This window comes from Myotis daubentonii, chromosome 16, assembly GCF_963259705.1.
Source record: "Myotis daubentonii chromosome 16, mMyoDau2.1, whole genome shotgun sequence".
Lineage (NCBI taxonomy): Eukaryota > Metazoa > Chordata > Mammalia > Chiroptera > Vespertilionidae > Myotis > Myotis daubentonii.
The window spans coordinates 37,332,562-37,359,385 of NC_081855.1; the positions used below are offsets into that span (position 1 = coordinate 37,332,562).

A 26,824-nucleotide genomic window follows, 5' to 3' on the forward strand; every position below is an offset into this window, starting at 1 on the left:
GTCGTCCAGTATAATTAGCACACTACACTTTTATTATTATTATAGACTAGAGGCCTGGTGCATGAATGCATGCACGGCCGAGGGGAGGGGCCGCGGGAGATTGGCTGGCTGGCCCCGCCACCCCTGGTTGAACTTCGGGTGAAACTTCCAGTAGAAATCCTGGTTGAGGCGACAATTTGCATATTAGGCTTTCATTATATAGGGTTATATAGGATAGGGTCTGTGCAGATGTAGTTACATAGAAAGTAATACTAGATTAGCGTGGGACTCAAATCCAAGGACTGGTGTCCTTACAAGACCATGTGAAAATGCAGGAAGCAGAGATACAGACACACAGTAAGATGATCATGTGACAACAGAGGCAGAGATAGAAGTTATGCTACCATAAGGAAAGGAATGCTAAGAATTGCTGGCAACCACTAGAAGCAGGAAGTGGCAAGAAAGAATTTTCCTAGAGCCTTCAGAGGCAGCAAGGATTGACACTTTGATTTCAGTCTTGTAGCCTCCATAATTGTGATAGGAAACTAATAGTGAGTCACTAAATTTTTCTAGTGATAAAGTCTGGATAGATCAAGTTACTTTTAAAAAATTATGAAAGAAAGAAAAATTCACAAGTAGAATACTGCAGAACAAAGGAAAAGAAAGCAAATCTGATAAATTCAGAAAGAATATACATATCTCTGAAAAACTATTAAAAAATTTGGTCAAACTATTAGTGAAACTTTTGGCATCTCCAACAGAGTATGGTAAAAGACAACATAGCCTTTATTATATAGTAACAGGGAAAGCGCAAAGGGCAATAAGTGACATAAAAAGGAAATATAAAACCTGAAAAGAAAAAAAAGAAAATCTTAACCTATTATAGCAGAAATAGAATCTATCTAAGAGCAACTATAGATCAGAACTAATGATAAAGGAAATTAAAATAGGAAACAGGCAACAAACTTGTCTTTTTCCTTTACGTTATATGAGAACCAAAGAAAACAATCTGAGAAAAGTTAACAGTTAACATCTGAATACTCATTATGTGCAGCCAAACTGTGCCAGTTACTTCCCTTATCTATAATAATGAAAGCGTAAAATGCTAATTAGACCGGACTTCCAGACGACATTCCCTATGAAGCCGGGGCTATGAGGGCAGAGGCAAACCGCTGCAACTGCGAGGGCCGAGCCCCTTGAGCAAATTTTGTGCATTGGGCTTCTGGTCTAATTTAATGATCACAATAATGTAGAGTAGGTACTCAGAGCTAGATAAAAATAATAGAAAAATAACATAGATAATTGGTTACTTAGAGAGACAACTACAAATTTAAGGGAATCAAAACCCAAAGCTATTATAGAAAAAACCTAGACAGAGCTATATTTTGCAATGATGGAAATGTCTATATTTGTGCAACTAAATATGGTAGCTTATAGTCACATGTGACTATTGAATCCTGGAAATGTGTCTGGGTGTCATAAGGTACTGAATTTTTAAACTTTATTTTAAAAAGCTACATGTGGGGCCCTAACCAGTTTGGCTCAGTGGATAGAGCGTACTGAAAGGTCCCAGGTTCAATTCCAGTCAAGGGCATGTACCTGGGTTGCAGGCACATCCCCAGTAGGGGGTGTGCAGGAGGCAGCTGATAGATGTTTCTCTCTCATTGATGTTTCTAACTTTCTATCCCTCTCCCTTCCTCTCTGTAAAAAAAAAAAAAAAAAAAAAAAAAAAATCAATAAAATATATTAAAAAGCTACATGTGGGTAGTGTCTATCATATTGGGCACCACAGAATAGAATCAATTATCAATACAAAGGAATAAAAGTAAGATTGACACCAGTCTAATTCTATGCCAAAACAGAATAAACAATTGCTCTTTTCCCCCACCAAAAGAAAGCGAAACAAGGTTTTCAGGGACAAAGGTTATGGTCGGAAAACTTGAAACATGATGAAATTGTTGCTCTAATCACTGAAAAATTAAAAATCCAAATTAGGAACTCAGTAAATGGGCACATGAAGGTATAAAAAAGACTGCCAGTAAACAATAAAGTATTACAGTAAAAATAAGCCTTTAAATCTAGTTTCAAAACTGAATATAAAATTAAAACTATTCTCTATTTATATTTAATAAAACAGAGTTTCTTAAGACATTAAAAAGAAACACCTAAATCTGCTTCTATGATGTTTCAAAAAACACACAGAATACAAAATCCTAAAAGTAAATGAGTGAGAAAAAAGTATATACTGTATAACATTAATATAAAGAAAAGTTCAATGTAAGACAAAAACAACTACTGGAAAAAGAAGCTGTAACTATGAGGATATAATTATATAGAACTTTATACTAGACAACAATGAAAATTAAAAAAAAAACAAACACCCACATACTGGACTATAAATATTAGCAGAAACTACTAAAACATTTTGACCAAAATGCTATACTATACACTTGATCTTAGCCAAAAGGCCAAGAGATTGACCAAAATGCTATAAAAATTAATAATTAATAACAAAAGATTTAAAAAGAAAAACTAACCATTTGGAATTTGGAAACTCAATTCTTAACTCTTGAGAAAATAACTAAAAAACTCAAAGGCAATCTACAAATAGCAAAAGGAATACTTGCCACATCAAAGGCTGTGGAATGACATCCAAAGCTACCCTCAGAAGAAAATTTAAAAAGTTAAATGCTTTTATTATTATAAAAGAAAGAACAGAAAAATTAACTAAGCCATCTGAATAAAGGCAAAAAAGGGAGGGGGAGTGAGAAGACCACAGGAAGAAGGAATTAACAGCAAAGAACTGGTCTTTGAAATAACTATTAAAATAGAAAAACTGCTAAAAAGGTTAATCAAGAAAGAAGACTAAATATAAGTAAGACTAAGAAATGGATATAACCACTGATACATGGATTTAACAATTAAGAATGCTTTCTATAAAATTCTGTATTTGTAAATTTGAAAAGATCAAAAATGTAAGGCTATATTCATCATTCTCTGTTAATCACAAAATATTAGTTCAAAGCATTACAAATTCTTTTGTCTTGAGGACAGTTCATTAGAGCTTGTATTTTTATTTATTTAATCTCAATTTTTCAAATTGTATGGTGCATATATAAAATACTCATAAAAGTTTAGAGGTTTGTGTTCTAAGCACTGGGTGACTTCTGAGTATTCTAAGTAGCTTTAATTCCTAAGGAACTACAATTTTCCACATGGCACTCTTTCTTCTTCCCAAAAGATTAGTACTGCAAAGTTGGGCCTCCAAAGTCTATCACAGGAATCCCCTATCAAAAAAGAACACATCCCACTTGATATGAAATTATTCACTTTTAATACAAACTCATAAGTATTTTGGTTGTTTAGTCTTCAACCACAAATATCATGGCACTAGGCCTTAAGAGAATGTCCTATATGTCCTCAAGTGTGATGTAAGAGGAAAAAGTAGAGGCCCACTGGAAATTCTATAGAAGCTAACTTGAAAATTTATCCCAAAGCAATCTTCCTATATAATTATACTCTTCCAACAGACTATAAAACATTAAAATCATGCCAGAACATTGCCACGCCATTTGATAAATGCTATTTTTAAAAAATTAAAAAGTGCTAAGTCCAACCCCAAAATTTCAAGGCATATTATTTTTTCTTTTTAAAATACCATCTGTAATATGATTTACTCAATTTATAAAAGCATTCCACTAGACAAAATAAAAAGCAACACAACACTGGTCCCAGATTTATTTTTAAAATTTGTTTGACCTAAAATCTTACTATCTAGAAACTAATGTTTTAGATTGTCATAAACATCTACCTTACAGAAGCAGCAGGGCACAAAATAAACATGACATATATTATAAAAACTTCCCACTTGAATATTTCTTTACTGGCTTAGCTAATTCACTAACATCTAACATACTAGACCCTTAAAGTGAAGAATATAAGTAGCAATATAGACAAGTTATAATGATCAGCCCTTATATTACAATGAAATCATGATATAGGGAAATAACCCAAATCTAACACTTAAAGATGACAGAAGGCAAGATGCTTGCTCAATAGCAAATATCACTGTAAATAACCAAGATAGAGAGAATGGCCTTTATTTCCGACTTTGGCCAGTATTTCTGCTATAACCAGCAAATGGCTTATTTTCCAAACTCAATTTATTTCTTTGACTTATTTTCCATGCAGCTTATTTTTACATATGCCGGGATGATTGTTTTATTTATTTTATTTACTTATTAATCCTCACCCAAGGAAATGTTTACTGATTTGAGAGAGGAAGGAAGAGAGGAAGAGAGGGGTAAGGGAGGGAAAGAGGGAGAGAGAAACATCAATGTGAGAAACATTAATCAGTTGCTGCAGATTCAGATGAACCTGCAATCTACTTATGTGCACTGACCGGGAATCAAATCCACAAGCTTTTGGTGTATGGGACGAACAGGACGATGCTCCAATCAACTGAGCCACCTGGCCAGGACAGGATGAATGTTTTAGAAATTGGTATTGGAATCAAGGGGTCTTTAGTACGCTCTGTGCGTCTCTTCCTTGCCTCAACTGTTTTTTAAAAATGTATGTGTACCTTCAAATATTAATGAGAAACCTGCAAAATATCTTAGTCTTTTCTTTTCTGGCATTTGGTAGTTCAGGCAGTCTGAAGAATAAACAAGAAAAATGGTACAGCCTGACAGTTAATTTTCACTTATAATACTTTTCTTAAAAAACAAACAAACAAAAAAAACCCATGGTAACATCATACAGTTTAAATGCATACTATAACAAAATAAGCTAAGTACTGAAAATCCACTGTCCAAATATTAATGGTTCCAACAATTCTCTTCTCTACCCTCCCCTTTGTCATTAGTTTTTCTCATCAGCAAAAGTATTGTAACAGCTCTATCTTAAGAAAGATTCCCCTTGAAACAGGCTATTTCTCTGCCTACCTTTACAGAAAACATTCTTTGATACTCTATCTACAAGTTTCCTCAATTCCTTCCCTCCCATTCTCTCCTGTATCTGCTCTGTTCAGAATTCACTCTTCTCCCTCTAACAAAACTGCTCATAAAGTTTTCCAACAACCCTGACCCCCATCATATCCAATGGTCAAGTCTCAATTTTGTCTAACTTGACGTATCTGCAGCACCTAAGACATGATCATTCCTTCCTCTCTGAAACACTTTTCTTCACTTGCCTTCCACATACCACACTTAGTTTTCCTTCTACTTCATTAGTCACTCCACTCCTTCCTCCTACTCTCTTCCTTATCTTTCTTATCTACAAGCCTTGGAATGCTCAAGGCTTAATTCCATCCGAACAACCAGAAGTTCCTCATTCCTTTCCTCTGCTGCATTTTTAACATTATAGGACATAACGTAAACTCCATTTATTATTTCATGAGATTAAGGATTTTTGTCTGTTTTTGTTTAGTGTAGTCCCAGTATACAGAACAGATATAACTCATTGTAGGAGCTCAATACATATTTTTGGATGAGTGAATGAACAAAAACAAGTAATAACAGCAACAGCCACTTTGTACTAGTAACTTATGAGCCAGACACCCCAATAAGCAAGTTACATGCATTTCATTTAACACTCAAACAATCCTATGAGATCTCAGAGGCTGGAGGTAGAGTGGGGGTATTGGAGGAGGTATTAACTTGCTCCAAATCACAAAACTAGTGGCAGTGCCATGATTTTAACCCAAGTTTATCCACTTCAAAGTTAATACTCTTAAACATTACATGACATTAATTTTACTGGAGTATTATTTCATTAGTTTTGGGATAAATCCAACTCTGCTATTTGAAAAGTCAGCAATCAAACTTCCTATAGTTGTGAATCAATCTCCATTTTCTTTGTCAAGACAAACATTCAGTTAGCAACCAATTTAGAAATTTTAATGGAAATTCGTATTTAAAAGAAAAGCATTCTACGTTACCATTTTTAGTGATAACAGTACAAATGAGAAGACACACCAATGTCTTTCAAAATGTTGATGGCAGCATTTCAACTTCCTCTATCCCATTTAGATTAAAAAGCTTAAGCCAATAGTTTCCAAACCTGGCTGCAAAGTCACCTAGGAGTTTTTTGTTTTTTTAAAAACAAGATTTCCAGGTCTAACTCAAAAGCAAGTGAATCAGAATCTCTGGGAAACAAGGGTTAAGGAGCCTAGTATTATTTAAAACTCACCAGGAAACCTTGGTGGTTGGCCAAGTTTGAAAAATATTAGTTAAATGAAGCAAAATTGGCAAAAGACTAATACTTCTGAGCATCCGGCTTATCTATACTAATAAAAGGGCAATATGCTAATTAGGGTGGACATCTTCTGCACATCCATCTGGACAAAGCCACAGTGTCTGTGAGGCCTGGGGCTCACGGCAGCCGTGGGCTCAGGCCTCTCAGCTGCCGCGACCAGCAGTGGCAGCAGCAGCAGGGTGATGGGAGCAGCGCCTTCCCCTGATGAGCCCGGTCGCCTCACACAGAGAGAGGCCAGATTGCTCACATGGGGAGTGGGCCTAAGCTGTCAGTAGGACTTCCCCTGAGGGCTCCTGGATTGTGAGGGGGGGCAGGCCGGGCTGAGGGACCCCCCACCCCCACCCCCACCCCCACCCCCACCCCAGTACACGAATTTTTGTGCACCAGGCCTCTAGTGGTTTAATAATGATCAAACCTCACTGGTACTAACCTTCTTGGAAAGAGGAACGATGCTGTTGGGTCGAACAAGCCTCCGTTTCTTACAGCTCAGCAAAGGACGTGTTCGGGCTGCCACACAGGTGCCATCAGTTGAAGAAGAAACTAGATTCAGTCGTTGTTTTTTATGTAATTGTTCCTCAGCATCTGAGTTGTCACCTGGAATGTGGTCCGCCAAGACCGGCTGCAGCCTACACAAGAGGAAGGAATAATATTCACTTTTCAGAAGACTCACGGAAACAAAGCCTCTAATATTGGTTCAACCTCCTCTACTTGTAAATAGCCACAGACATACATAAGTATTCTGAAGCAGGAGTTCATCTCCTGATGCTGATGACTGCTAACCTTTAGGAATTTAATTTGTTCTAGAATAGAGGATTTTATGTAAACACTTCTGAGGAATTCTACCAACATTATGACCAATGACAGTGTTTCACAATAATTGTAGGACCTTTCACTTTTCTACATGATGAGTCAATTTTAGGCGTCGGTAAGTAAAAGGGAAATACATTACCATGCTAATTATACTTGCTACAGTAGAAGATGTGCACAATATTATTATGTGATGAGGTTTCTGTCTTTAAACCAGGGTTAGCCCTGGCTAGGAGTAACTTAAGAGCTCTTTTACAAACATATTGAGTGTAAGAAGTGGAAGAGATAACTTACGTGTTAATAACTCCATTGACAGGTCTCAATGCTCCATATGATTTGGTAGATAATGACTCTGAAGAATGACCAGAGGCACCATGGTTTTCCAGTGGCTGAGAAACAGATTCGGTCTGAATAAGGAAAAGAAAACAAAAATACACTATCAACAACATTTAACCAACAGCACCCAGTCTGAAATACAGCACCATTTCATTTAAATAAAATATGTAAAATTTCTGATGAACAACTTGAAAAATGAAATTTGTATGACTAAAGAAAAAAAAAAAAGAAAATTAATTAGCTTTTGCTTTGGGAGAAGTGGGTGTGAGGAACCATAATATTTAGCAGACTAATAGTAATAAGAGCTTACTGAGAGGGAAATGATCTAAACCAGTGGTTGCCCACCTTTCGGACCTCACGGACCACCAGTGGTCCACGGACCACGGGTTGGCAACCACTGACCTAAACAATTCAACGGGACAAAAGGTTAGCAAAAACAATTACATAAGAAGTAACAAGAATCTTCAACTAAAGGTCAAGAATATGTAAGTTCAGTACTGAATCAAATAAGAGGAAATTTAAATGACTTATTTCTGCTTAACTTCAGTGGTTGCTGAAAGCCTGTTTCCAGAAAACCATAATTTGTTCAAAATTACATATGTATTTGTGTTAAAAATAAAAAACCAATAAAATCTCAATGAATAACTAATTACCCAATGTTATCAGGTAGTAACTATTTTCTTCGGACTATACAAATCTAATATATGCTTAGAAACAGTAAAAAAAAAAATTTAAAAAGGAAGGTGGAAAGAATCTGGAAAGTTTTAATTTAAATATTTTGAAGCAAATTATATATTTACTAGGCTCAGAAGGGATAGGGTTAGCCATGAGCTGTCAATCATATGGAGTCTCTGAAGTATCTATAATAATAAAAGCGTAATATGCAAATTGACGAAATGGCCGAACAGCAGAACGATCATCCAGATGACCACGCTATGACACCCACTAGCGCCAGGCCAGCCAAGGCAGGTGTGATGCGATTGGTCAGGGGCCCGGCCATCACCCCATGATTGCCCTGCAAAGGGAGGCCCAGGAAACCAGCTGGCGGGGTGATCGATCAATTGGGGGGGTCCATGATCGCCCCAAAGAGGGAGGCCCAGGGCCTCCCTCTTTGGGTTGATCCATCACGGGGCTCCCAGACTGTGAGAGGGCACAGGCCAGGCTGAGGGACCTCTCCCCCCAGTGCACACATTTTGTGCACCAGGCCTCTAGTAGGCAATAAAGCCACAGATGCAGTTATCCCTCAGCTCTGTGAGTTGTTGGAATACCACAGTATGGCTATGTTCCTTGTCACCTTACATTTAGAATGACTTAGCAGGTGTTCTGAAGTTCTCCTTCCTGAACACCAAAGTCAATATTTTTTATTTTTTTAATTTCAGAAAGGAAGGGAGAGAGAGATAGAAACATCAATGATGAGAGAGAATCATTAATCAGCTGCCTCCCGCACAGGGGATAGAGCCCACAACCTAGGCATGTGCCCTGACTGGGGACTGAACTGTGACCTCCTGGTTCATAGGCTGATGCTCAATCCCTGAGGCACACTGCCTGGGCACAAAGCCAATATTTTGAGCTGAAATTCTATTAAATATTGCTCAATTTCGTTTTTATCTTTTCAACGACAGGAGAAAAACACCAAAGGATCTGCCGTCTTGAGAACAGTCATAGACAAGTATCAAGAAAGGGAAGATAACTTAAGTTTTAATACAAATTATCCAAAAAGTTAGATCAAAGTAGTATATAATAAACAGGTAAGACATACCAGTATACTACAATGAGTGAACACTGGGAAACTGTCCATCTTCTTCTTCAGCTACCCTGTACATCTACTAAGGCAGTGGTCGGCAAACTGCGGCTCGCGAGCCACATGTGGCTCTTTGGCCCCTTGAGTGTGGCTCTTCCACAAAATACCACGTGCGGGAGAGCACATAGAGTGCGATTGAAACTTCGTGGCCCATGCGCAGAGGTCGGTATTTTGTGGAAGAGCCACACTCAAGGGGCCAAAGAGCTGCATGTGGCTCACGAGCCGCAGTTTGCTGAGCTGCAGTTTGCCGACCACTGTACCAAGGTATCACAAATATCTTGAACAATTACATTAGTTAATGATGCCAAAATTATAGTAAATTGGCACACATCTTCATTGCTTTAAATGCTATACTGATTTTCTTTTGAAAAGTAATGTGACATTAAGTAGTTATAAAGATGTTCAAATCTTTTGATAAAGTATTTTACTAAACACTAAAAATCTATCTTAAATAATTCAACCAACACTTTCCTGTTGGGCACACCAAACAAGTCAGTCCAAGACTAATGACGTGGCAATCAGCTGCTAAAATATTCGCTGCTAGTATTAGTGGAGAGAAATGGTGGGCCTGCACATAAGAAGCATAAGGGAAATGAATGCAACACAATTATAGTAATCAGTCATTAGCGAACGTTGTAGTGCGTTATTAATAATTAATAATTATGTATATCAGAATATTATAAAAATTAAGTTACGAATTTTTTATTAAAACGTTTCTTATATACCATTATATTGGCTGGGCCGCAAAAATATTCACTGTGGGCCGCATTTGGCCTGTGGGCCAGGAGTTTGGCATGCTTGCAAGACTGGATGAAGCTCCAACCAACTGAGCCGCTTACCCAGCCAGGGCTGCATCCAGTGGTTTCTTTTTTTATCACAGGTTGGGCCCCTTTAAAATAACTTAATTTCAGCCTTGGCAGATATGGCTCATTTGGCTGGAGCATCGGCCTGTGCACAGAAAGGTGCTGGGTTCGATTCCCGGTCAGAGCATATACGGAAGGCAAATTGATCAATGTTTCTCTCTCTCTCTCTCCCTCCCTCCCTCCCTCCCTCCCTCTAAGGCCAAAAAAAATTAAAAAATAAATCCACATGTGAGGATTAAAAATTTTTCTAAAAATAACTTAGTTTCAGCAATATCTGTACTGTGCTCATAACCAAAGCAGATAGGGGTGTGTGTGTGTGTGTGTGTGTGTGTGTGTGTGTATGTGTTCTCTTTTTTAAAAAGTCATTCAATTTAGAGATGAGGCAAAAAGATGATTGTGTCCTTTCAGTGTAACACTGCAACATTATGTAACAAGCCCACCTAAAGGTCATTATGACTCTCCATCAATTATTTAACTTTGTTTTACTTTTTATAATTCCTGAGTGACCAGATACCTTAAGTTGGATATTTATATTTAGAATATTAACATGCTAAAATGAATTTGTGTTTATTTTTTAATCCTCACCTGAGGATATTTTTTCCATTAATTTTTAGGGAGAGTGGGAGAGAGAGGGAAATATCAATGTGAGAAAAACACATCAATTGATGGCCTCCTGCACAAGTCCCGACCAGGCCCTAAGTCTGGGGAGGAGCCTGCAACCAAGGTACATGCCCTTGACCTGAATCGAACCCAGGACCCCTTTGGTCTGCAGGCTGACACTCTATTCACTGAGACAAAAAGGCTAGGGCTGATTTGTATTTAGTTGAAAACATAACTCCAAAGGTTATGGCTCTATTAGTCTGCAGGATATTAATAAAGTTTGTATGCTATTGAGTAATCTTATTTTCCAGCACTCTCCCTTTCAATGACTACATATACAAATCAGTACCTAGTATCAAGATACTGTTACCAGCCAACATTCCCGCCTTAATCAGTTACTATGTATTTCTTTGAGAATTCTGTCTAACTTCTTGAAACTATATTTTGACAGCTTTAAAAAAAAAACAACCCTGGGGTATTTTTTGTTGTTAATCCCAGTGAGTTTCAGAAATGAAAACACAAAAATCAACACAACAAAACAAAAAATACCTCTGACAATATTTTTAAACCACAAGTCTTCAAACTGGGGAGGAAGAAAGGGTAATATAAATATATAGTTCTATTTTAGTGGGGGGCGGGGGGGGGGTGAGGGAGGAGACTAGGGAAGTTAAATGTGAGTATGAAAATTTACAACTGCCCCTGCCAAATGTGACCTAACATTTTTTACAGTAAAACTGAGAAGTCAAGATACAAATCACTTTTCAAAAAAAAAAAACAAGCTGGGTAACAAAAAGGCAAAATTAAAGTGCCCTCCTACAATGAAAAACTGTGTAGCAACTGACATATTAGGCACGCTTGGCAAATATTTGGCATTTAAAAAAAGGAAGTGCCTGGCCATCATGGCTCAGTAGTTGAGAGTCAACCTATGAACCAGGAGGTTGAGGTTCGATTCCCAGTCAGGGCACATGCACGGGTTACAGGCTTGATCCCCAGTGTGGGGCATGCAGGAGGCAGCCAATCAATGATTCTCTCTCATCACTGATGTTTCTCTCTCTCTCTCCCCACTCCCTTCCTCTCTGAAATCAATAAAAATACATTTAATAAATAAAAATCAATGAATACATATCTTCGGGTGAGGATTACAAAACATTTCTTGGGGCACAACAATTGAAAATTGCTGTAATAAAATGGAAATGTAATGCCTTCTATTGGCATCTGTTTTCTTCAGAAAGGCACTTTCTAAAGACTGACCTCTCCTTGAAGACAGAGTGACAGTGTATACTTGCTAATTATCAATTTTAATGAATCAAAAAGCAATCTATTGTACAATGTAGAAACTACTGTGGTCAACAACAATGCGGTATTAATAAGATAGTCTTGATCTTCAAGAATCTTACAACCTAATATGGGTCATACACATGCAAGTGAATGGTGAGGTAGGAATAGGGACAAATCCATAAATGGAGCACACATGTGCACGTATGTGAATGTGTATAAATGTAACAATGAGAATGAGTAACACAATGACACTATCATATCCTATCCTCATTAGTGCTGAGTACAAGAGAGTACCAGAAAAATTTTGGAATCCTTAAATACTATACGCAAATATATAAATGTCTATGCAAAACTGACTCCGAATCACATATACTTCAAATCTCATGTTTCCAATAAATAACATATCACCAGCTGACCTTCCACGTCACTAATATGTTTTCTCTCATCTGTAACAAGTTTTATCCTGGTTAGAACAATCACTAGAATAGGTACACAAATGATTTAAAAAACTACTTTCCAGTTAAGAACCATCAACAAATCTCTAAACGTCTTGCATTTACCCCTAGCATCGGTGGCTGGCTTTATTTAAGCACTCTCATTAGGAAAGTTAGTTTCCACCATATCATATGAGTTCCTGCTAACAATGATAATGATAAAGGATAACAAGCTGTGCTGATCTGCAGATGCAAGAAGACAAGCTAGTTTAACCCACAATTTAAAGAGCTAGCCCTGCTTACTAGCCTCCCAAATAATTGTCATGGGACTTTGGAATTTCTAACAAATTACTTAAGTCAAGAAATGCAAACATTAATAAAAACCAGTGACATTCTGAAGGAAGTAAAAAAGTGAAAGAACAAAAAGTGTTATTGGAAATCAAACGAAAAGACATTAACCTTGGCGTTGAGAGAAACTGGACCCAGAAGATTACAGAAAATGACAGTGTTATCCTCGTTACAGAATTAAAAGGGGTAACCCATAGAGAGCATGCAGCATGTGAATTAAACCTCTAGTCCAACCTTTGATTTTATAGCGGCCCAGAAAGGTTGCCTTTCTTGTCAAAGGTGCCAGAGCCATGTGTTTTCCTGATTCCCAGTAACACTCCCTAATGCCACAATGCTCTGGCTGTGTTGTCTTGAGAGTTGGGAGCTAATTTTGAACTCTTAAGGTCAGCTATACAGCAGCAGGAGGAGCTATGTACTGCCATATTCAGGAATTCAGATCTTTAAATGCTGAAAGGATAAAAGGGGATGCACTATCCTTCTTCCAGCCAATGCAAGGATCCTTCTAATAGAATAAATTGTATGTTCATACTACACCCCGAATTCGCATTCATGTCCCCCTTTCTGTATTTATACTTACCAATTTATCATTCCCATGATCTGTCTTCACCTCAGAACTAAGAACTAAGTCTGCTGTTGCATTCTCTGGAGGAGGTGCCTCTCCAAGAACTACCAACCCCTACAAGACACAGAGAAAATCAGCACAAGTGAGTGGTATTAAAAGTTACAAATTTAATTTAAAAGTTAATATCAAAAGGGTTAGGGGAAGGGGACCGGTTTACCAGAGGCCTTTTCCCTCATGCTATGCTTTCCCAAGAGTTATTTCCACAAAAAGTCTAGCAATAGCCGTAAGGTCTGAGACTCAGACCCAAGCTTCCGCTTTCTTCCATTTGAATGTTTTGGCCTACATGGCTTATTACCATTTTGCATCTTTTGATATGGAATCTTTTATCACAGTATATGGTATTTTACATGATATTACCAACCAAACTATACTGTGTTAACAGCAGCAATGCAGCTTTTTTAGTTTAGTTGGTCACAAATGTGGCTTAAGTATTACCAAACTAGAAATGCTACAGTTATAAAAGACTAGAGGCCCGGTACATGAGTTCATGCACCAGTGGGGTCCCTTGACCTGGTCTGCGGGATGGGGCCGAAACCAGCTCTCTGACATCCAACGAGGGGTCCCAGATTGCGAGAGGGCACAGGCCAGGCCAAGGGACTCCAACAGTGCACAATTGAGGGCGGGGGGGTGGGGGGGGAGAGACACGTGGGAGGTTTGCCAGCCAGGGAGGGACCATGGGAAAGCTCAGGCCAGGGCGTGTCTGGCCTGTCTTGCTCAGTCCCAATCAGCCAGATCCCAGCAGCAAGCTAATCTACCAGTCAGAGCATCTGTCCCCTTGTCAGTGCACGTCATAGCGAGCAGAGCATCCTTAGCATATCATTAGCATATTATGCTTTGATTGGTTGAACGGCTGAGTAGACACTTATTTAGCATATTAGGCTTTTATTATATAGGATGAGCTAAAATAAATGAAGAGCAACCAAAACTACTGAATGAAAAAAAGGTGGAATAGTTCCTATAAAGAAACCAAGAACTATTTAAAAAAGAAAAAACGAAGGTATTCCAAAGGCACCTGTTTCTCATAAGCATAAATATTACTCCAGATTAGTTTTCTGCTTGACAATTCAAATTCAGAAAACACATTCATTCCAGGAAATTAAAAGAATGTGAAAAGACCCAATTTACACACCTCCAAAATCCTCTCCATAATCAGCATTGGGCCAGCTTGGTTAAAGCAAAAGTTAGCTTACTATAAAAAATAAACAAAAACAAAAATCCACACACATGAATTCAAGTAAAGGTGACCAAAATCAGGTTATAATGTTGTGTAAAAGAAAGATTGATGAAAGTGATTAGCGCTTTGTGGCTTTGGTTCTCTTTCTCTGGTCTAGAAAACGAAAAAAATCTAATTTGATAAGAAGACCTTAACAGAAAATTTTGTATTAAATTACCCGGGGAAACATCAAAAGATACCTACCCAAGTCTTATCAAATGATACCTACCCAAGTCCAACATCAAGCCTATTCAGAATCTCTAGGGGGAGGGGCTGAATTTTTAAATGGCTTCCCTGGTAAATCCTAACATAAACTCTAAACTGAAAACAAACAGACAAACAAAAAAAAAACTTGATCAGTTTTGATGCAGCATCAGAATTCTCCAGCTAACATCCTAAAATACAGATTTCAGGGCCTAGCAATTTTGACTGCATCAATTTGGCCTCCCTAGGCCATCATAATTGGCAGGCTCTTGTGAGCCAATGAACCAATGATCCATCCCTGAGGTCCTTTCTAACTCAAAAATCTCCATGGAATGAAAGGGGGAGGGGAGACTTTAAGAAGGACAATGAAAATTTTTACCTCCGTTTAACATCTTTTCCCCCCTGAAAGCAAGAGAAACAGAATTTACCTAATCTGGATTAAGATCATACCTAGCCTGCATAGAAAATGATGTACAGACTCCTCAGAAAAGAGGGAAAGGTCATTAACTAAGCAAGAAACATTTGGCCTGGTCTTCAAAATCAGGTTTCTCTGGCTAAAAAAACAACTGCTGCTGCCAAATAGTTTCTTGCCTGAATCACAAGCATAAAGTAGACTTCATAAACTTTATCATTTAAAAGTAAAAACTATTTGTAAAAAGCAGCTATCTTGCACACAATTCCCTTCTCAAAATATTGCATTCAGCATCTTCCCTGCTTAAGAGCCTAAACCACCTCCCCATCCTGTATAAAACTAGCCCCTCTCCCCCTACCTTATTTACCTATTTCTAATTACAGTGTGGCCTTGACTTACGAGTGTCCCGACTAACGAGTTTTTCGAGATACAAGCCGTCTCTCGGCCGATTTTTTGCTTTGAGTTGTGAGCTAAAATTCGGGTTACGAGCCAGCTTCAGATACCCCACCGCTAGTTGGCGCAGCGAACGTCACAGTGAACACCCCAACATCAGCCCAGCATCACGTGTCTCACTCGTTCACTTTTTGATTTGACATACGAGTAATCTGAGTTATGAGCTCCGTCATGGAACGAATTAAACTCGTAAGTCAAGGCCCCACTGTACTTTCTCCAAATATTGTTACAGTTATATCAGTCTCATTATCCCCTTTAAAAATGTTTGGATGTATATGAACTTGTTGCTGTTGAGAGGTGGAGGCTATTATAAAGTAGTATGTAACCAAATGCAATTAGAGATTACAATACTACCTGTTCTTATGTCTTTATTCCTATTGATTCTGCCCCTTATACTTATCTAAAACGTCATTTGTCCTTTCAAAGAGCTTGTCAAATCCATGTCCCATCTCCTTCCAAGAAAATGTCCCTGGTTAACCGAGCCCCTACTTGCTTTATCCACATTGTCAAACTTCCTAAAAGCACCAAAATTGTATCTTACGCCAAAACCGGTTTGGCTCAGTGGATAGAGCGTCGGCCTGCGGACTGAAAGGTCCCAGGTTCGATTCCGGTCAAGGGCATGGTACCTGGGTTGCGGGCATATCCCCAGTAGGAGATGTGCAGGAGGCAGCTGATCGATGTTTCTCTCATCGATGTTTCTAACTATCTCTCTCCCTTCCTCTCTGTAAAAAATAAATAAAATACATTAAAAAAAATTGTATCTTACATCCTGTGTATTTAAATCTCATTTCCAGATAAAAACTTTCGGCCAAATTATTTCATTTCTTTTTGCTTCAATTTGCTGTTTAAATGTTAACTAATGGTAAGATCCTTGAAGAATAAAAAACACAACACAAATATATTTGAGCCCCGCAACATTTCCTAACAGAATCATACACCAAGAAAGCAAATACATAAAAAAATTTGAGTTTTTATGTTAAAAATTATTTTCCTCAAAAAAAAAGACATTAAGTATAGCCAAGAGCCTAAATAAATTCTACTATTAGATATAAAGCTACTCCATCAATTTTTTTTTTTTTAGGTAAGGTAAATCAGGATATAACAGGCTATGTTTCCAAAGGGAAAAATTTTCCCTTAAACTACTGAGTAATTTCTAAAAAAATACCTCTCTGCAAAGACACCCTCGTAAGAAAGCTTTAGAAGATTTGGTAGGGACCACTTATTCTACATCATTTTATAGAGCAGAGATGATACAGGTCAAAGGTCATGTGCCAATAGGCCAATCCAGGCCGAACTAGGGCTAAAGGCAAAGAATTACAGTGACAATACTACAGAAGAAGTTTAGAGAAGATAACGGAGAGCAGGAAAGAGATAGAGCCTAAGTAGAGAAGCTAATGGGAGTAGGGCTTTACAGAAGAGGTCAATATGATTACTTAAAATTCCTTAAAATATCTTTATATATAAATATAAAGGCTAACATGCAAAGTGTCCCCTCGGGAGTTCAACAGCTAGTTCTCTCACTCGCTATGATGTGCACTACCACCAGGGGGCGACGCGGAACGAAGGAAGGCCCTGGCCAGCAGCCAGCAGGCCCTGATCGCTGGCCAGGCTTAGGGACTCTACCCATGCATGAATTTCATGCACCAGGCCTCTAGTTACTTAATATAGTAAATAGCCATGAAAGCAAAGGTTATTATTAGCAAAGAAAACTTCATAAAGTTCTGCTCCACACCTGTATTGGCAACCCCAAGCTGGGTTTCTCCAGCATTCTGGGTTTACACTGGGTCAATTCTGCATGACTGTGGCATCAGGCCTGAGTGGCAATAATCTCTAGGCCACTGTCCTCTAAAATAAACAGCAACTAGCACAGGCCAATGTAAAAGGCTGGGAGAGTCTCTAACCCATTCTTCACCATCACTCCCTGAATTATAACCAGGATCATGCCTAGGGTGGCCAAGCCTACAGAAAGCCTACATAAAGACCAAAGGAACTGGGATGGGTCACAGTTGCATGCAGTCGTAATATAGCCTTAATAAATCATTCCTCTGTGAAAACACAGAGCTGTTCTACATAAGTTGAAAAACAAAACTGAAAATGGAAGAAATGGTAGAAGGAATTATGCTAAACTTGATTACAAAAATAGGGCCAAACCAAGCAAAAAGGAAACAAAAGAAAAAACCAAGGGGGTTTACTGCTCCCCCTTTACCAATTTCAGATAATGTATGGAGTCAAAATACAAGATACACAATTTTCCCTTAATTTGGAATATAAACTAAAGATGAAATTTCACATATTCACTCCCCTATTTCATTGTAAGTAGGTCAATCTTCCGTACTCATCTCATGACTCTATCTAAAGATGGGAACTCTCACCCTGGCTGGTTTGGCTCACTGAATAGAGCATCAGCTTGTGGACTGAAGGGTCCCAGGTTCAATTCTGGTCAAGGGCACATGCTGGAGTTAGTTACAGGCTTGATCCCCAGTAGGGGGTGTGCAGGAGGCAGCTGATCCATGATTCTCTCTCATCATTGATGTTTCTATCTCCCTCTCCCACTCCCTTCTTCTCTGAAATCAATAATATATATATATATAAAAGATGGGAACTCTACATCAATTTTGAAGACAAAGGTGTTCTAGGATTTTGCTATTCCCATTCTGCTCCTTTTCTACCTAGAAGCTCCAATATTCGTTCTCCTCTCATTCCTAGTATTTCCATCAGTAGTTACCAATTGTGTTATTTCACAGATCAATCAGAAGATAAAAAATATGAATTAAAAAGGGATATGATGTTTTGTACTAGACACAGATGAAGACTATGTGTTAAGAGAAAAAAGTCTCAAGTAACAGAACCCGCTTGGTCCTTTGTGCTTCCCCCTCAGTTTTATTTACCAGCTGTAAAATTTCAATACATATATGCTTGAGAGAAATGATGAAAAGGATACAGCAGCACAGTGTGTTAGACAAAAAATGCTTTGGAGTCAGATAAATAGCCCTGAGTTCAAATTTAGCTCTGCTTCTTTCAAGCCTTTAGAGTTGTTAGATTTATTTTGTGCATTAAACAACAGTGTTGTGTACCGGTATAATAGCACACACATCTAGTCTGGAAGGTAATACCAAACTTTTGCCAAAACAAAAGTTGGTAATCACCTAGCAGTTTTCAAATACTTTCTTTGTTGGAATACATTCCTTCAAGAAAATTAACTTTAATATCCAAGAGAGCAATCCTAAAAAAGAAAACAAAAGCTTTATCTTCGAATTCCCTATCCAAAGACAAATTATTTATAGTCAAACCTAAATTCATCTCATGAAAAGACTGCACAACCCAGGCAACTCTCTGGAAAACCTTGGAGCAGCGTAGGAATTGAGAACACCAATCCACTTCGCTAAAATAAAGGTGGTTAAAAACTTCCTGTTTTTATAACTCAAAAAGTCAACCACTTAAAGCAACTGCTAACTTGAGCAACAGAGTCAGATACTCAAATATTAGCTATGCACTCACTTGGCTGTATGACCATGAACAAACTACTTAACCTCTTAGACTCTCCATTTGTTTATCTTTAATGCACAGTAAATGTAAATATTTCTATTATTATAGTGATACATGAAGACAAAATGCACAATAATGAATATTTGGGGAAAATTCCATTTCTTATTTGTTATACTGGGTGGAATAGTATATCTCCTCAAAACTTATGTTACCCAGAACTTATGAATGTGACCTTATTTGGAAACAGGGTCTTTGCAGATATAATCAAGTTAAGAGCTATTTAATAATGGGGGCTCTAAATCCCAACATAAATGGTTGTCCTTTTAAGAGGGAAATTTGGCAATAACCTCCAGGCAGGCTACTACTGGAGGTTATGTGAAGATGGAAACAGAAATTGAAGTAATGCAGCTATAAACCGAGGCACACCAAGAATTACCAGTACCACCAGAAGCTTAGAAGAGGCAAGGAAGGATTCATCCCCAGAATTTTCAGAAGTAGAAGTAGCCTAGCCATGCCTACACTTTCATTTCAGAATTCTAGCCTCCAAAACTACAATAAAAAAAAATTCTGTTGTTTTACATTTACCACCCAATTTGTGGAACTTCGCTATGGTAGTCCCAGGAAACTAATGCATTTGCATAAATAGACACTGTATAAATATAAGCATTTAATAAAGTTGTGAATTTCCTTGATATATTACCTACTGGGATTACCATTCTACATTTATTCTTCCTATCAGAATTTTGTAACAGACATTGTGTATTCAGATGCAGACAAAGAAAATATATTAAAATCTGGAATGCCAAATGAGGCTCAGAAATGTTCAGTAATTTTTCTTTGCAAGGTTATATCGCTACTAGTGGCCCAGTGCACGGATTTGTGCACATTGAAAGGAAATTACTTAGAAGAAATATTTGCCCTTTCTCAATAAGTGTCAGAGATGAAAGAAAATTAATAAAATGTATATGAAAATATATAAATTCATTAATAAACAATAACATGATATAACAATAACAAAGACATGATATAAAAACAAAAACATGCTATAAAAACATTGATAAAGCAAGGACTGATATATTGATTAATTTATTCTAATATCTCCCTGTATACTACATTAAGAGTAAAAACACTTTCAGAGTGCTTGACTAGTTTCCCTTGTGATGAAGTATTTACAACTTTACCATTAACGTCATGTGGTCTTTGAACTTGAGAGAAAGCAACATAAAACTGACCATGTCCGAAAATGGGTTCAGGTAGGAATATTCCTACTCTGTCTAGAGTTTGTCCTTGTGGTTTATTAATAGTCATCACAAATGCTGGCATCACGGGAAACTGTTTTCTAATTAATTTAAATGGGAGGCCAGTGTCAGACAGGGACAAATCAATTCTTGGAATCAGAACAACCTCTCCTTCCACAGATCCTGTTACTACTTCAGCTTCAATTATGTTAGGTTGCAATCTTTTGATAATAAATCTAGTACCATTACAAAGATCCCATTTACTATTAAGATTTCTCAGTAGCATGATGATTGCACCTACTTTCAATTTTAATTTATGACAAGGCATTCATGAAGGAGTAATACTATTAAGAAATTCAATGGGAAAATTTTCCTTTTTAGCATCATCCACTGAATCGATGGAATCATCACTCAAATAGGTGTGAAAATCTCCATTGAGTATGTCCAAAATATCATTTGATTTATGAACGTGCTCATTTATAGGACAAGGTATTGCACATTTAGATATATTTTTAAATTATTATCTATAGATACTAGAGGCCTGGTACACAAATTCGTGCACGGGTGGGGGGGCCCTAGAACTGGCTGGCGATCAGGGCTGATTGGGGCCATCTTGCCCAGTCCCGATCTGGGCTGGGCTGATCAGGGCCTGCCGACCCGGAGGATGGGTGGGGGAAAGGACCGTGGGAGGTTGGCTGGCCAGGGGGAGGGACTGTGGTAGGTTGACAGGTCATGGGAGGTTGGTTGTGGGAGCGCACTGACCACCAAGGGTCAGCTCCTGCGTTAAGCGTATGCCCCCTGGTGGCCAGTGCATGTCATAGTGACTGGTTGTAACAGTCGCCTAGGCTTTTATATATATACTAGAGGCCCAGTGCATAAAAATTTGTGCACTTGGGGCGGGGGCAAGGGGAGGTCCCTCAGCCCGGCCTGTGCCCTCTCGCAGTCTGGGGCCCCTCGGGAGATAACGACCTGCTGGCTTAGGCCTGCTCCCGGGTGGCAGAGGGCAGGCCCAATCCCTAGGTACAGCCCCTGGTCGGGCTCAGAGCAGGGCCGATTGCGGAATTGGGGCGCCACCCCCTGTCATGCACAGAGCAGGGCGGATCGGGAGGTTGCGATGCCACCCTCAGTCACGCTCAGGGTAGGGCCAATTGGGGGGTTGGGGCACCGCCCCAGTCACACTCAAGGCAGGGTCAATGGGGAGGTTGCAGCGCCACCCCCTGTCAGGCACAGAGCAGGGTCGATTAGGGGGTTGGGGAGCTCCCCCGTCACTCACAGAGTAGGGCCGATAGGGGAGTTGGGGCACTGCCCCCTGTCACACACAGAGCAGGGCGGATCAGGGGGTTGGGGTGCTGCACCCTGTCACACTCAGGGCAGGGCCGATGGAGAGGTTGCGGCGCCACCCCCGTCATGCACAGAGCAGGGCTGATCAGGGGGTTGGGGTGCCGCCACTCTCACACTCAGGGCAGGGCCAACGGGGAGGTTATGGCTCTACCCCGTCACACACAGAGCAGGGCCCGTGGGGGGGGGGGGGGGGTTGGGGCGCCGCACCCTGTCACACACAGAGCCGCAGGGCGATCAGGGGGTTTGGGCTCTGCCCCCTGTCATGCTGATCCCAGTGCCGGGAGGCCTCACGGCTCCGCTGATCCCGATGCTGGGAGGCATATTGCCCTTTTACTATATAGGGTAGAGGCCTGGTGCATGGGTGGGTGCTGGCTGGTTTTCCCTGAAGGGTGTCCTGGATCAGGGTGGGGGTCCCCACTGGGGTGCCTGGCCAGTCTGGGTGAGAAGCTGAGGGCTGTTTTCAGGCTGGGGGTGACTGAAGCTCCCAACCGCTCCTTTTTTTCTTTTTCTTTTTTTAATTCTGGGCCAGCTTTAGCTTTGAGGCTTGGCTCCAGCTCTTAGGCCTCCACTGCTGAAAGTAGGTTTCTGGCCTTTGCTTACAATGTTGCGATCCTGCTGGCTGAAGCCCGGCAGACTAAAGCAGGTTTCTGGGGTTTTGTTTAGCTTTTATATTTGTTAAATAGTTGCTTAGAGTTGCAGCTCAGAGGCCTGCAGCCGCAGGCGGGGAACGTTGGAGTCCTCTGTCACTGAAGCAAGCAAACCTCATGTTAGTTTCAAGCTGCCTGGCTGCCGGCCGCCATCTTGGCTGGCAGTTAATTTGCATATCGCCCTGATTAGCCAATGGGAAGGGTAGCGGTTGTATGCTAATTACCATGTTTCTCTTTTATTAGATAGGACTAGAGGCCTGGTGCATGAATTCGTGCATGGGTGGGTTCCTTGGCCTGGCCAGAGATCAGGGCCAATAGGGGCCATCTCGCCCAGTCCTGATTGGGGCCCAGTGGGGACAGCCAACCAGGAGGAGGGACTGTGGGAGGTTGGCTGGCTGTGGGAAGTTGGCTGTGGGAGCACACTGACCACTAGGGGGAAGCTCCTGCATTGAGTGTCTGCCCCCTGGTGGTCAGTGTATGCCATAGGTGCCAGCTGGTCATCTGGTCGTAACAGTCGCCTAGGCTTTTATATATATGGATAGAAGATACTATTTCCAAAGGTAGCTTCAATAATAGATTTGTTACAAATCATTTCACGGGGGACTTAAATAATATCCATTCCAAGAGCTTTATATGTATTTTGCATGTGCGAGTTGACGGTTTATTTTTAAATTGCCAGTGCACGTCATGTGTACCAGCTAGTCGGTCGGTCAGTTGGATGGACGGACGGTCGGTCACTCAGCCTTTTATATATATAGATATAGTAACAAAGCCAAGAATAGAACCAAGGATTACCAAGTCTAAGTCTGGTGCTTCTTTAATATATTATGCCCCGCATGACAAAACTCTTGCATAATAAATATATATACAAAATTCCAGAACGACTGCTTTCCAGAAATATTTAAGACTTATGCAAGTTCCTGAAAAGTGCTCTGTCATTATTACTGACTTATGAGCTAAAGAAAAAAGCAGGAATCAAAAATGAAGTAAGACTATCTACTCACATAGCTTAATTGAGACTGTAAACTGAGTCAAAAAATTTCTCTCAAGCATGCATCAAGAACATAAAAGTATTCATACTGTGACATAGGTGAGAATGTTTATTGTGCGTGCTTTATAATACAGGCATACCTGGTTTTATTGCAGTTCACAAATACTGAAGTTTTTACAAAGTGAAAGCAAGAAGACCCTCCACTTTACTGAGGTAGTTTAGAACGAGCCTGTGGTATATCTGAGGTATGCCTGTATAATTTTAATAAAGTACATAACTGAAATAATCAACCAAGAAGGGTAATAAAATATAGTCAGTAAAAATATATTCCAAAAAATGACAGAAAAATGTCCGGGGTTCCCATGTAAATGACTATATTTGAAGAAATTACTTATATGCATAGAAAACTAATAGTGAAATAAAACATGCCCAAATGTGTCTTTTTTTAAAGACTTTTTTTTAAAGAGAAGTTTTAGGTTACAGCAAAACTGAGAGAAAGGGGTAATTAGTCTTGAAGTGTGTCCACTGGTTTCTGTTCTGAAAGAGCTGCATTTAATACCAGTCTTTGCACATGACACACATCATGATCTCAGCTTTTCAAACTGCTAATCATTGGACTTGGTTTTGAAGAATAATGCAATATACTTTTTGTCATTCATGAGCTGATGGCCATTTATGAAAAATACTGGGAGTCAGAGGAAATCACCATGACACTAAGAAGAATCATGGGGGTGTTTCATGAACAAGAATCAAACTGATACCTTAGTAACGGAAAAACCAACAGACACCAACTCAGTAGGATCTTATGTTAAACCTGGGAGCCTTTGGGCCTTTTTATAATCTTCGGAGCATTTCTAAATAGAAATAAATTCTTACTTTAAAAACTTAAAACAGAGAAAGGTGCCCCCCCCCTTTATACTTCCCTGTATTTTGCAACTTTCCTAAGAAATGATAACACAGTTTTTCATCCATTCTAAGGCATACTTTTCCAATCTTAACATCTTTTAAATCAGAATGTACCTTAACAATTGATGGGATGTCTTAGTTTAATTGAAATCATTTTTTAGTGGCACATAAAATAATGGTGCATCTTACAATTAGTAGCATCTTCAAGTCTATGAAATATAGTAACTTTATAATGGGGAACAACTAGCAAAACATATGCACACATATTTATGAATGTATATATAAGAAAGGCAACAAATATGATTACCATTGTACTACTCTCAGTTGTTACTCAGAGACTCTTGTTCTCAAATATGGAAGTTCCCACTTAACTACTGGCTATAATAACCTAGAAACAGACACTGAAGAAAAGTCCCTGACAGAGCAAAACCTTTTTTCTCACTCAGGATAGGCACATCCAGTCATTCCTATCACCATTCCAGCTCACGTTCTACAATCTCACTTGTGAAGAATTTCCCTTGTGAAGAAGAGCAAAAGAAAGCAAAATATTCGCCACCCTTGGAGAATATTTTTAGTTTTAACTTGTCATTTGCTCTAGCTAATTTTTAAAGTAGTCAGGATTTAATTTGTTCCTTATTCTAAAGGAACAAATAATGTTGTTTTGTTTTTTAAAAAGTTAAGTGTTCTGGACTTTGCCCTCAATTATAACATGTTTTACTGAACTTTTGGAGAATTACATATATTGGGAAGAAGCTGGAAGTGGAATTTTTTAAATAAAAACTTAAAGGGGTTGGAGGTCTATAAAACTTTTACTTCAATCTCTCATCATTTTGTTCATCTTGTCAATTGGTGATCCTTTAACTTTTGGTCTACATTAATTTAATGCACAGAGTTCACAGCACAACAATTTTCTGAGGGCTTTGACCAGCACTAAGATAGGACAAAAACATGTCGTGACACTTAATTTTAGGAGCAGTAGGTTCTCCATCTAGACCAGCGGTGGCCAACCTTTCGGACCTCGTGGACCACTGGTTGGCCACCGCTGATCTAGACCCACGTGTGCAGTCATGAAGCTCAAGTGCATCAAGTGAATACAAAAAATACCTTGCAAGAACTTAATTTTCACAGAAGTAGGATTTTTATTTACCACTGTGACCTCACTAAGGAGAACAGTGCTTAGTATACAATAGGCACTCAACTATTTGTTAAATGGATTTATTTTCCATGTACACTTATCCCTCAATCAAAGCCAAACCAAGCAGAGAATTCTTCTAAGTTGAATTTTAAGAAGAAAAACTACATACAGTGTCACTGTCAAAGATAAAAGTGTGCACTAATAATCTCTCTGCAGATAGGAGGACACAAGAAAATCAAAATCTTAACCATCAATGTCTAATTCTGCCTGAACAACTTTTCAGGAAAGACCCTATTTTGCCTCAAGTAAGGAAGGGAAACTTAGTTACCGGGAAAAGCAGAATGCATCTATGTAAAAAAACAAGATGAAATTTCTTAGTCATGACCATTTTTTCATAAATATAACAAACTAGAGGCCCGGTGCACAAAAATTTGTGCACTCGGGGTTGGGAGAGGAGGTCCCTCAGCCTGGCCTGTGCCCTCTCTCAGTCTGGGACCCATCAGGAGATAATGACCTGCTGGCTTAGGCCTGCTCCCGGGTGGCAGAGGGCAGGCCCAATCCCTAGGTGCAGCCCCTGGTCGGGCTCAGAGCAGGGCCAATTGGGGAGTTGGGGCACCGTCCCCTGTCATGCACAGAGCAGGGTGGATTTGGAGGTTGCGATGCCACCCTCAGTCACGCTAAGGGTAGGGCCGATTGGGGGGTTGGGGCACCGCCCCCTGTCACACTCAAGGCAGGGTCCATAGGGAGGTTGCAGCGCCACTCCTGTCATGCACAGAGCAGGGCCCATCAGGGGGGTTGGGGCTTTGTACCCTGTCACACACAGAACAGGGCCCATCAGAGGGTTGGGACTCCGCACCCTGTCACACTGATCCCGGTGCTGGGAGGCCTCGCTGCTCTGCTGATCCCAGGGCCAGGACGCCTCTCGGCTCCCCTGATCCCTGGCCTGGAGGCCTCTCGGCTGCTGATAACCATGGCCTGTAGGCCTCTCGGCTCCGCTGACAACTGGGGCCTGGAGGCCTCTCGGCTCCGCTGATCTCTAGCCAGGAGGACTCTCGGCTGCTGATAACCTGGCTGGGAGGCCTCTCGGCTCTGCTGATCATGGGTCCGGGAGGCCTCTGGGCTCCGCTGATCACTGGGGCTGGGAGGCCTCTCGGATCCACTGATCACTGGGGCCGGGAGGCCTCTCGGATCCACTGATCGCGGGGCCTCCGACTCCGCTGATCACGGGGCCGGGAGGCCTCTCCGCTCGGATGATAGCCGGGGCTGGGGGGCCTCTAGGCTCTGCTGATCGCCGGGCTGGGCCGACTCTCGCCTCCCTGATTGCGGGGCTGGGCCGACTCTGGCCTCCGCTGATCTCGGGGCCGGGAGGCCTCTCGACTCTGCTGATCCCAGGCCCTGAGGCCTCTCTGCCCTGCTGCTTCAGGGCTGTTTGGCTTCGCTCTGCTTGGAGCCTGAGTATGCAAATTAACCGCCAT

The 26,824-nt window shown here is 40.1% G+C and overlaps 1 protein-coding gene across 8 annotated transcripts in view; it reads right to left on the reverse strand.

Moving 5' to 3' along the window:
* Positions 1-26,824, reverse strand: part of KANSL1 (KAT8 regulatory NSL complex subunit 1) — a 168,794-nt gene that overhangs the window by 37,163 nt on the left and 104,807 nt on the right. For 5 of the 8 annotated variants that reach the window (XM_059669843.1, XM_059669844.1, XM_059669849.1 and 2 more), the window contains 4 exons: positions 13,279-13,377; positions 8,178-8,237; positions 7,336-7,448; positions 6,665-6,860 (listed from right to left, as the gene is read on the reverse strand). In XM_059669843.1, the coding sequence (XP_059525826.1) occupies positions 6,665-6,860; positions 7,336-7,448; positions 8,178-8,237; positions 13,279-13,377 (468 nt within the window). The remainder of the gene's footprint in view (positions 1-6,664; positions 6,861-7,335; positions 7,449-8,177; positions 8,238-13,278; positions 13,378-26,824) is intronic. The other 3 variants (XM_059669850.1, XM_059669847.1, XM_059669848.1) reach the window with 2 other exon arrangements.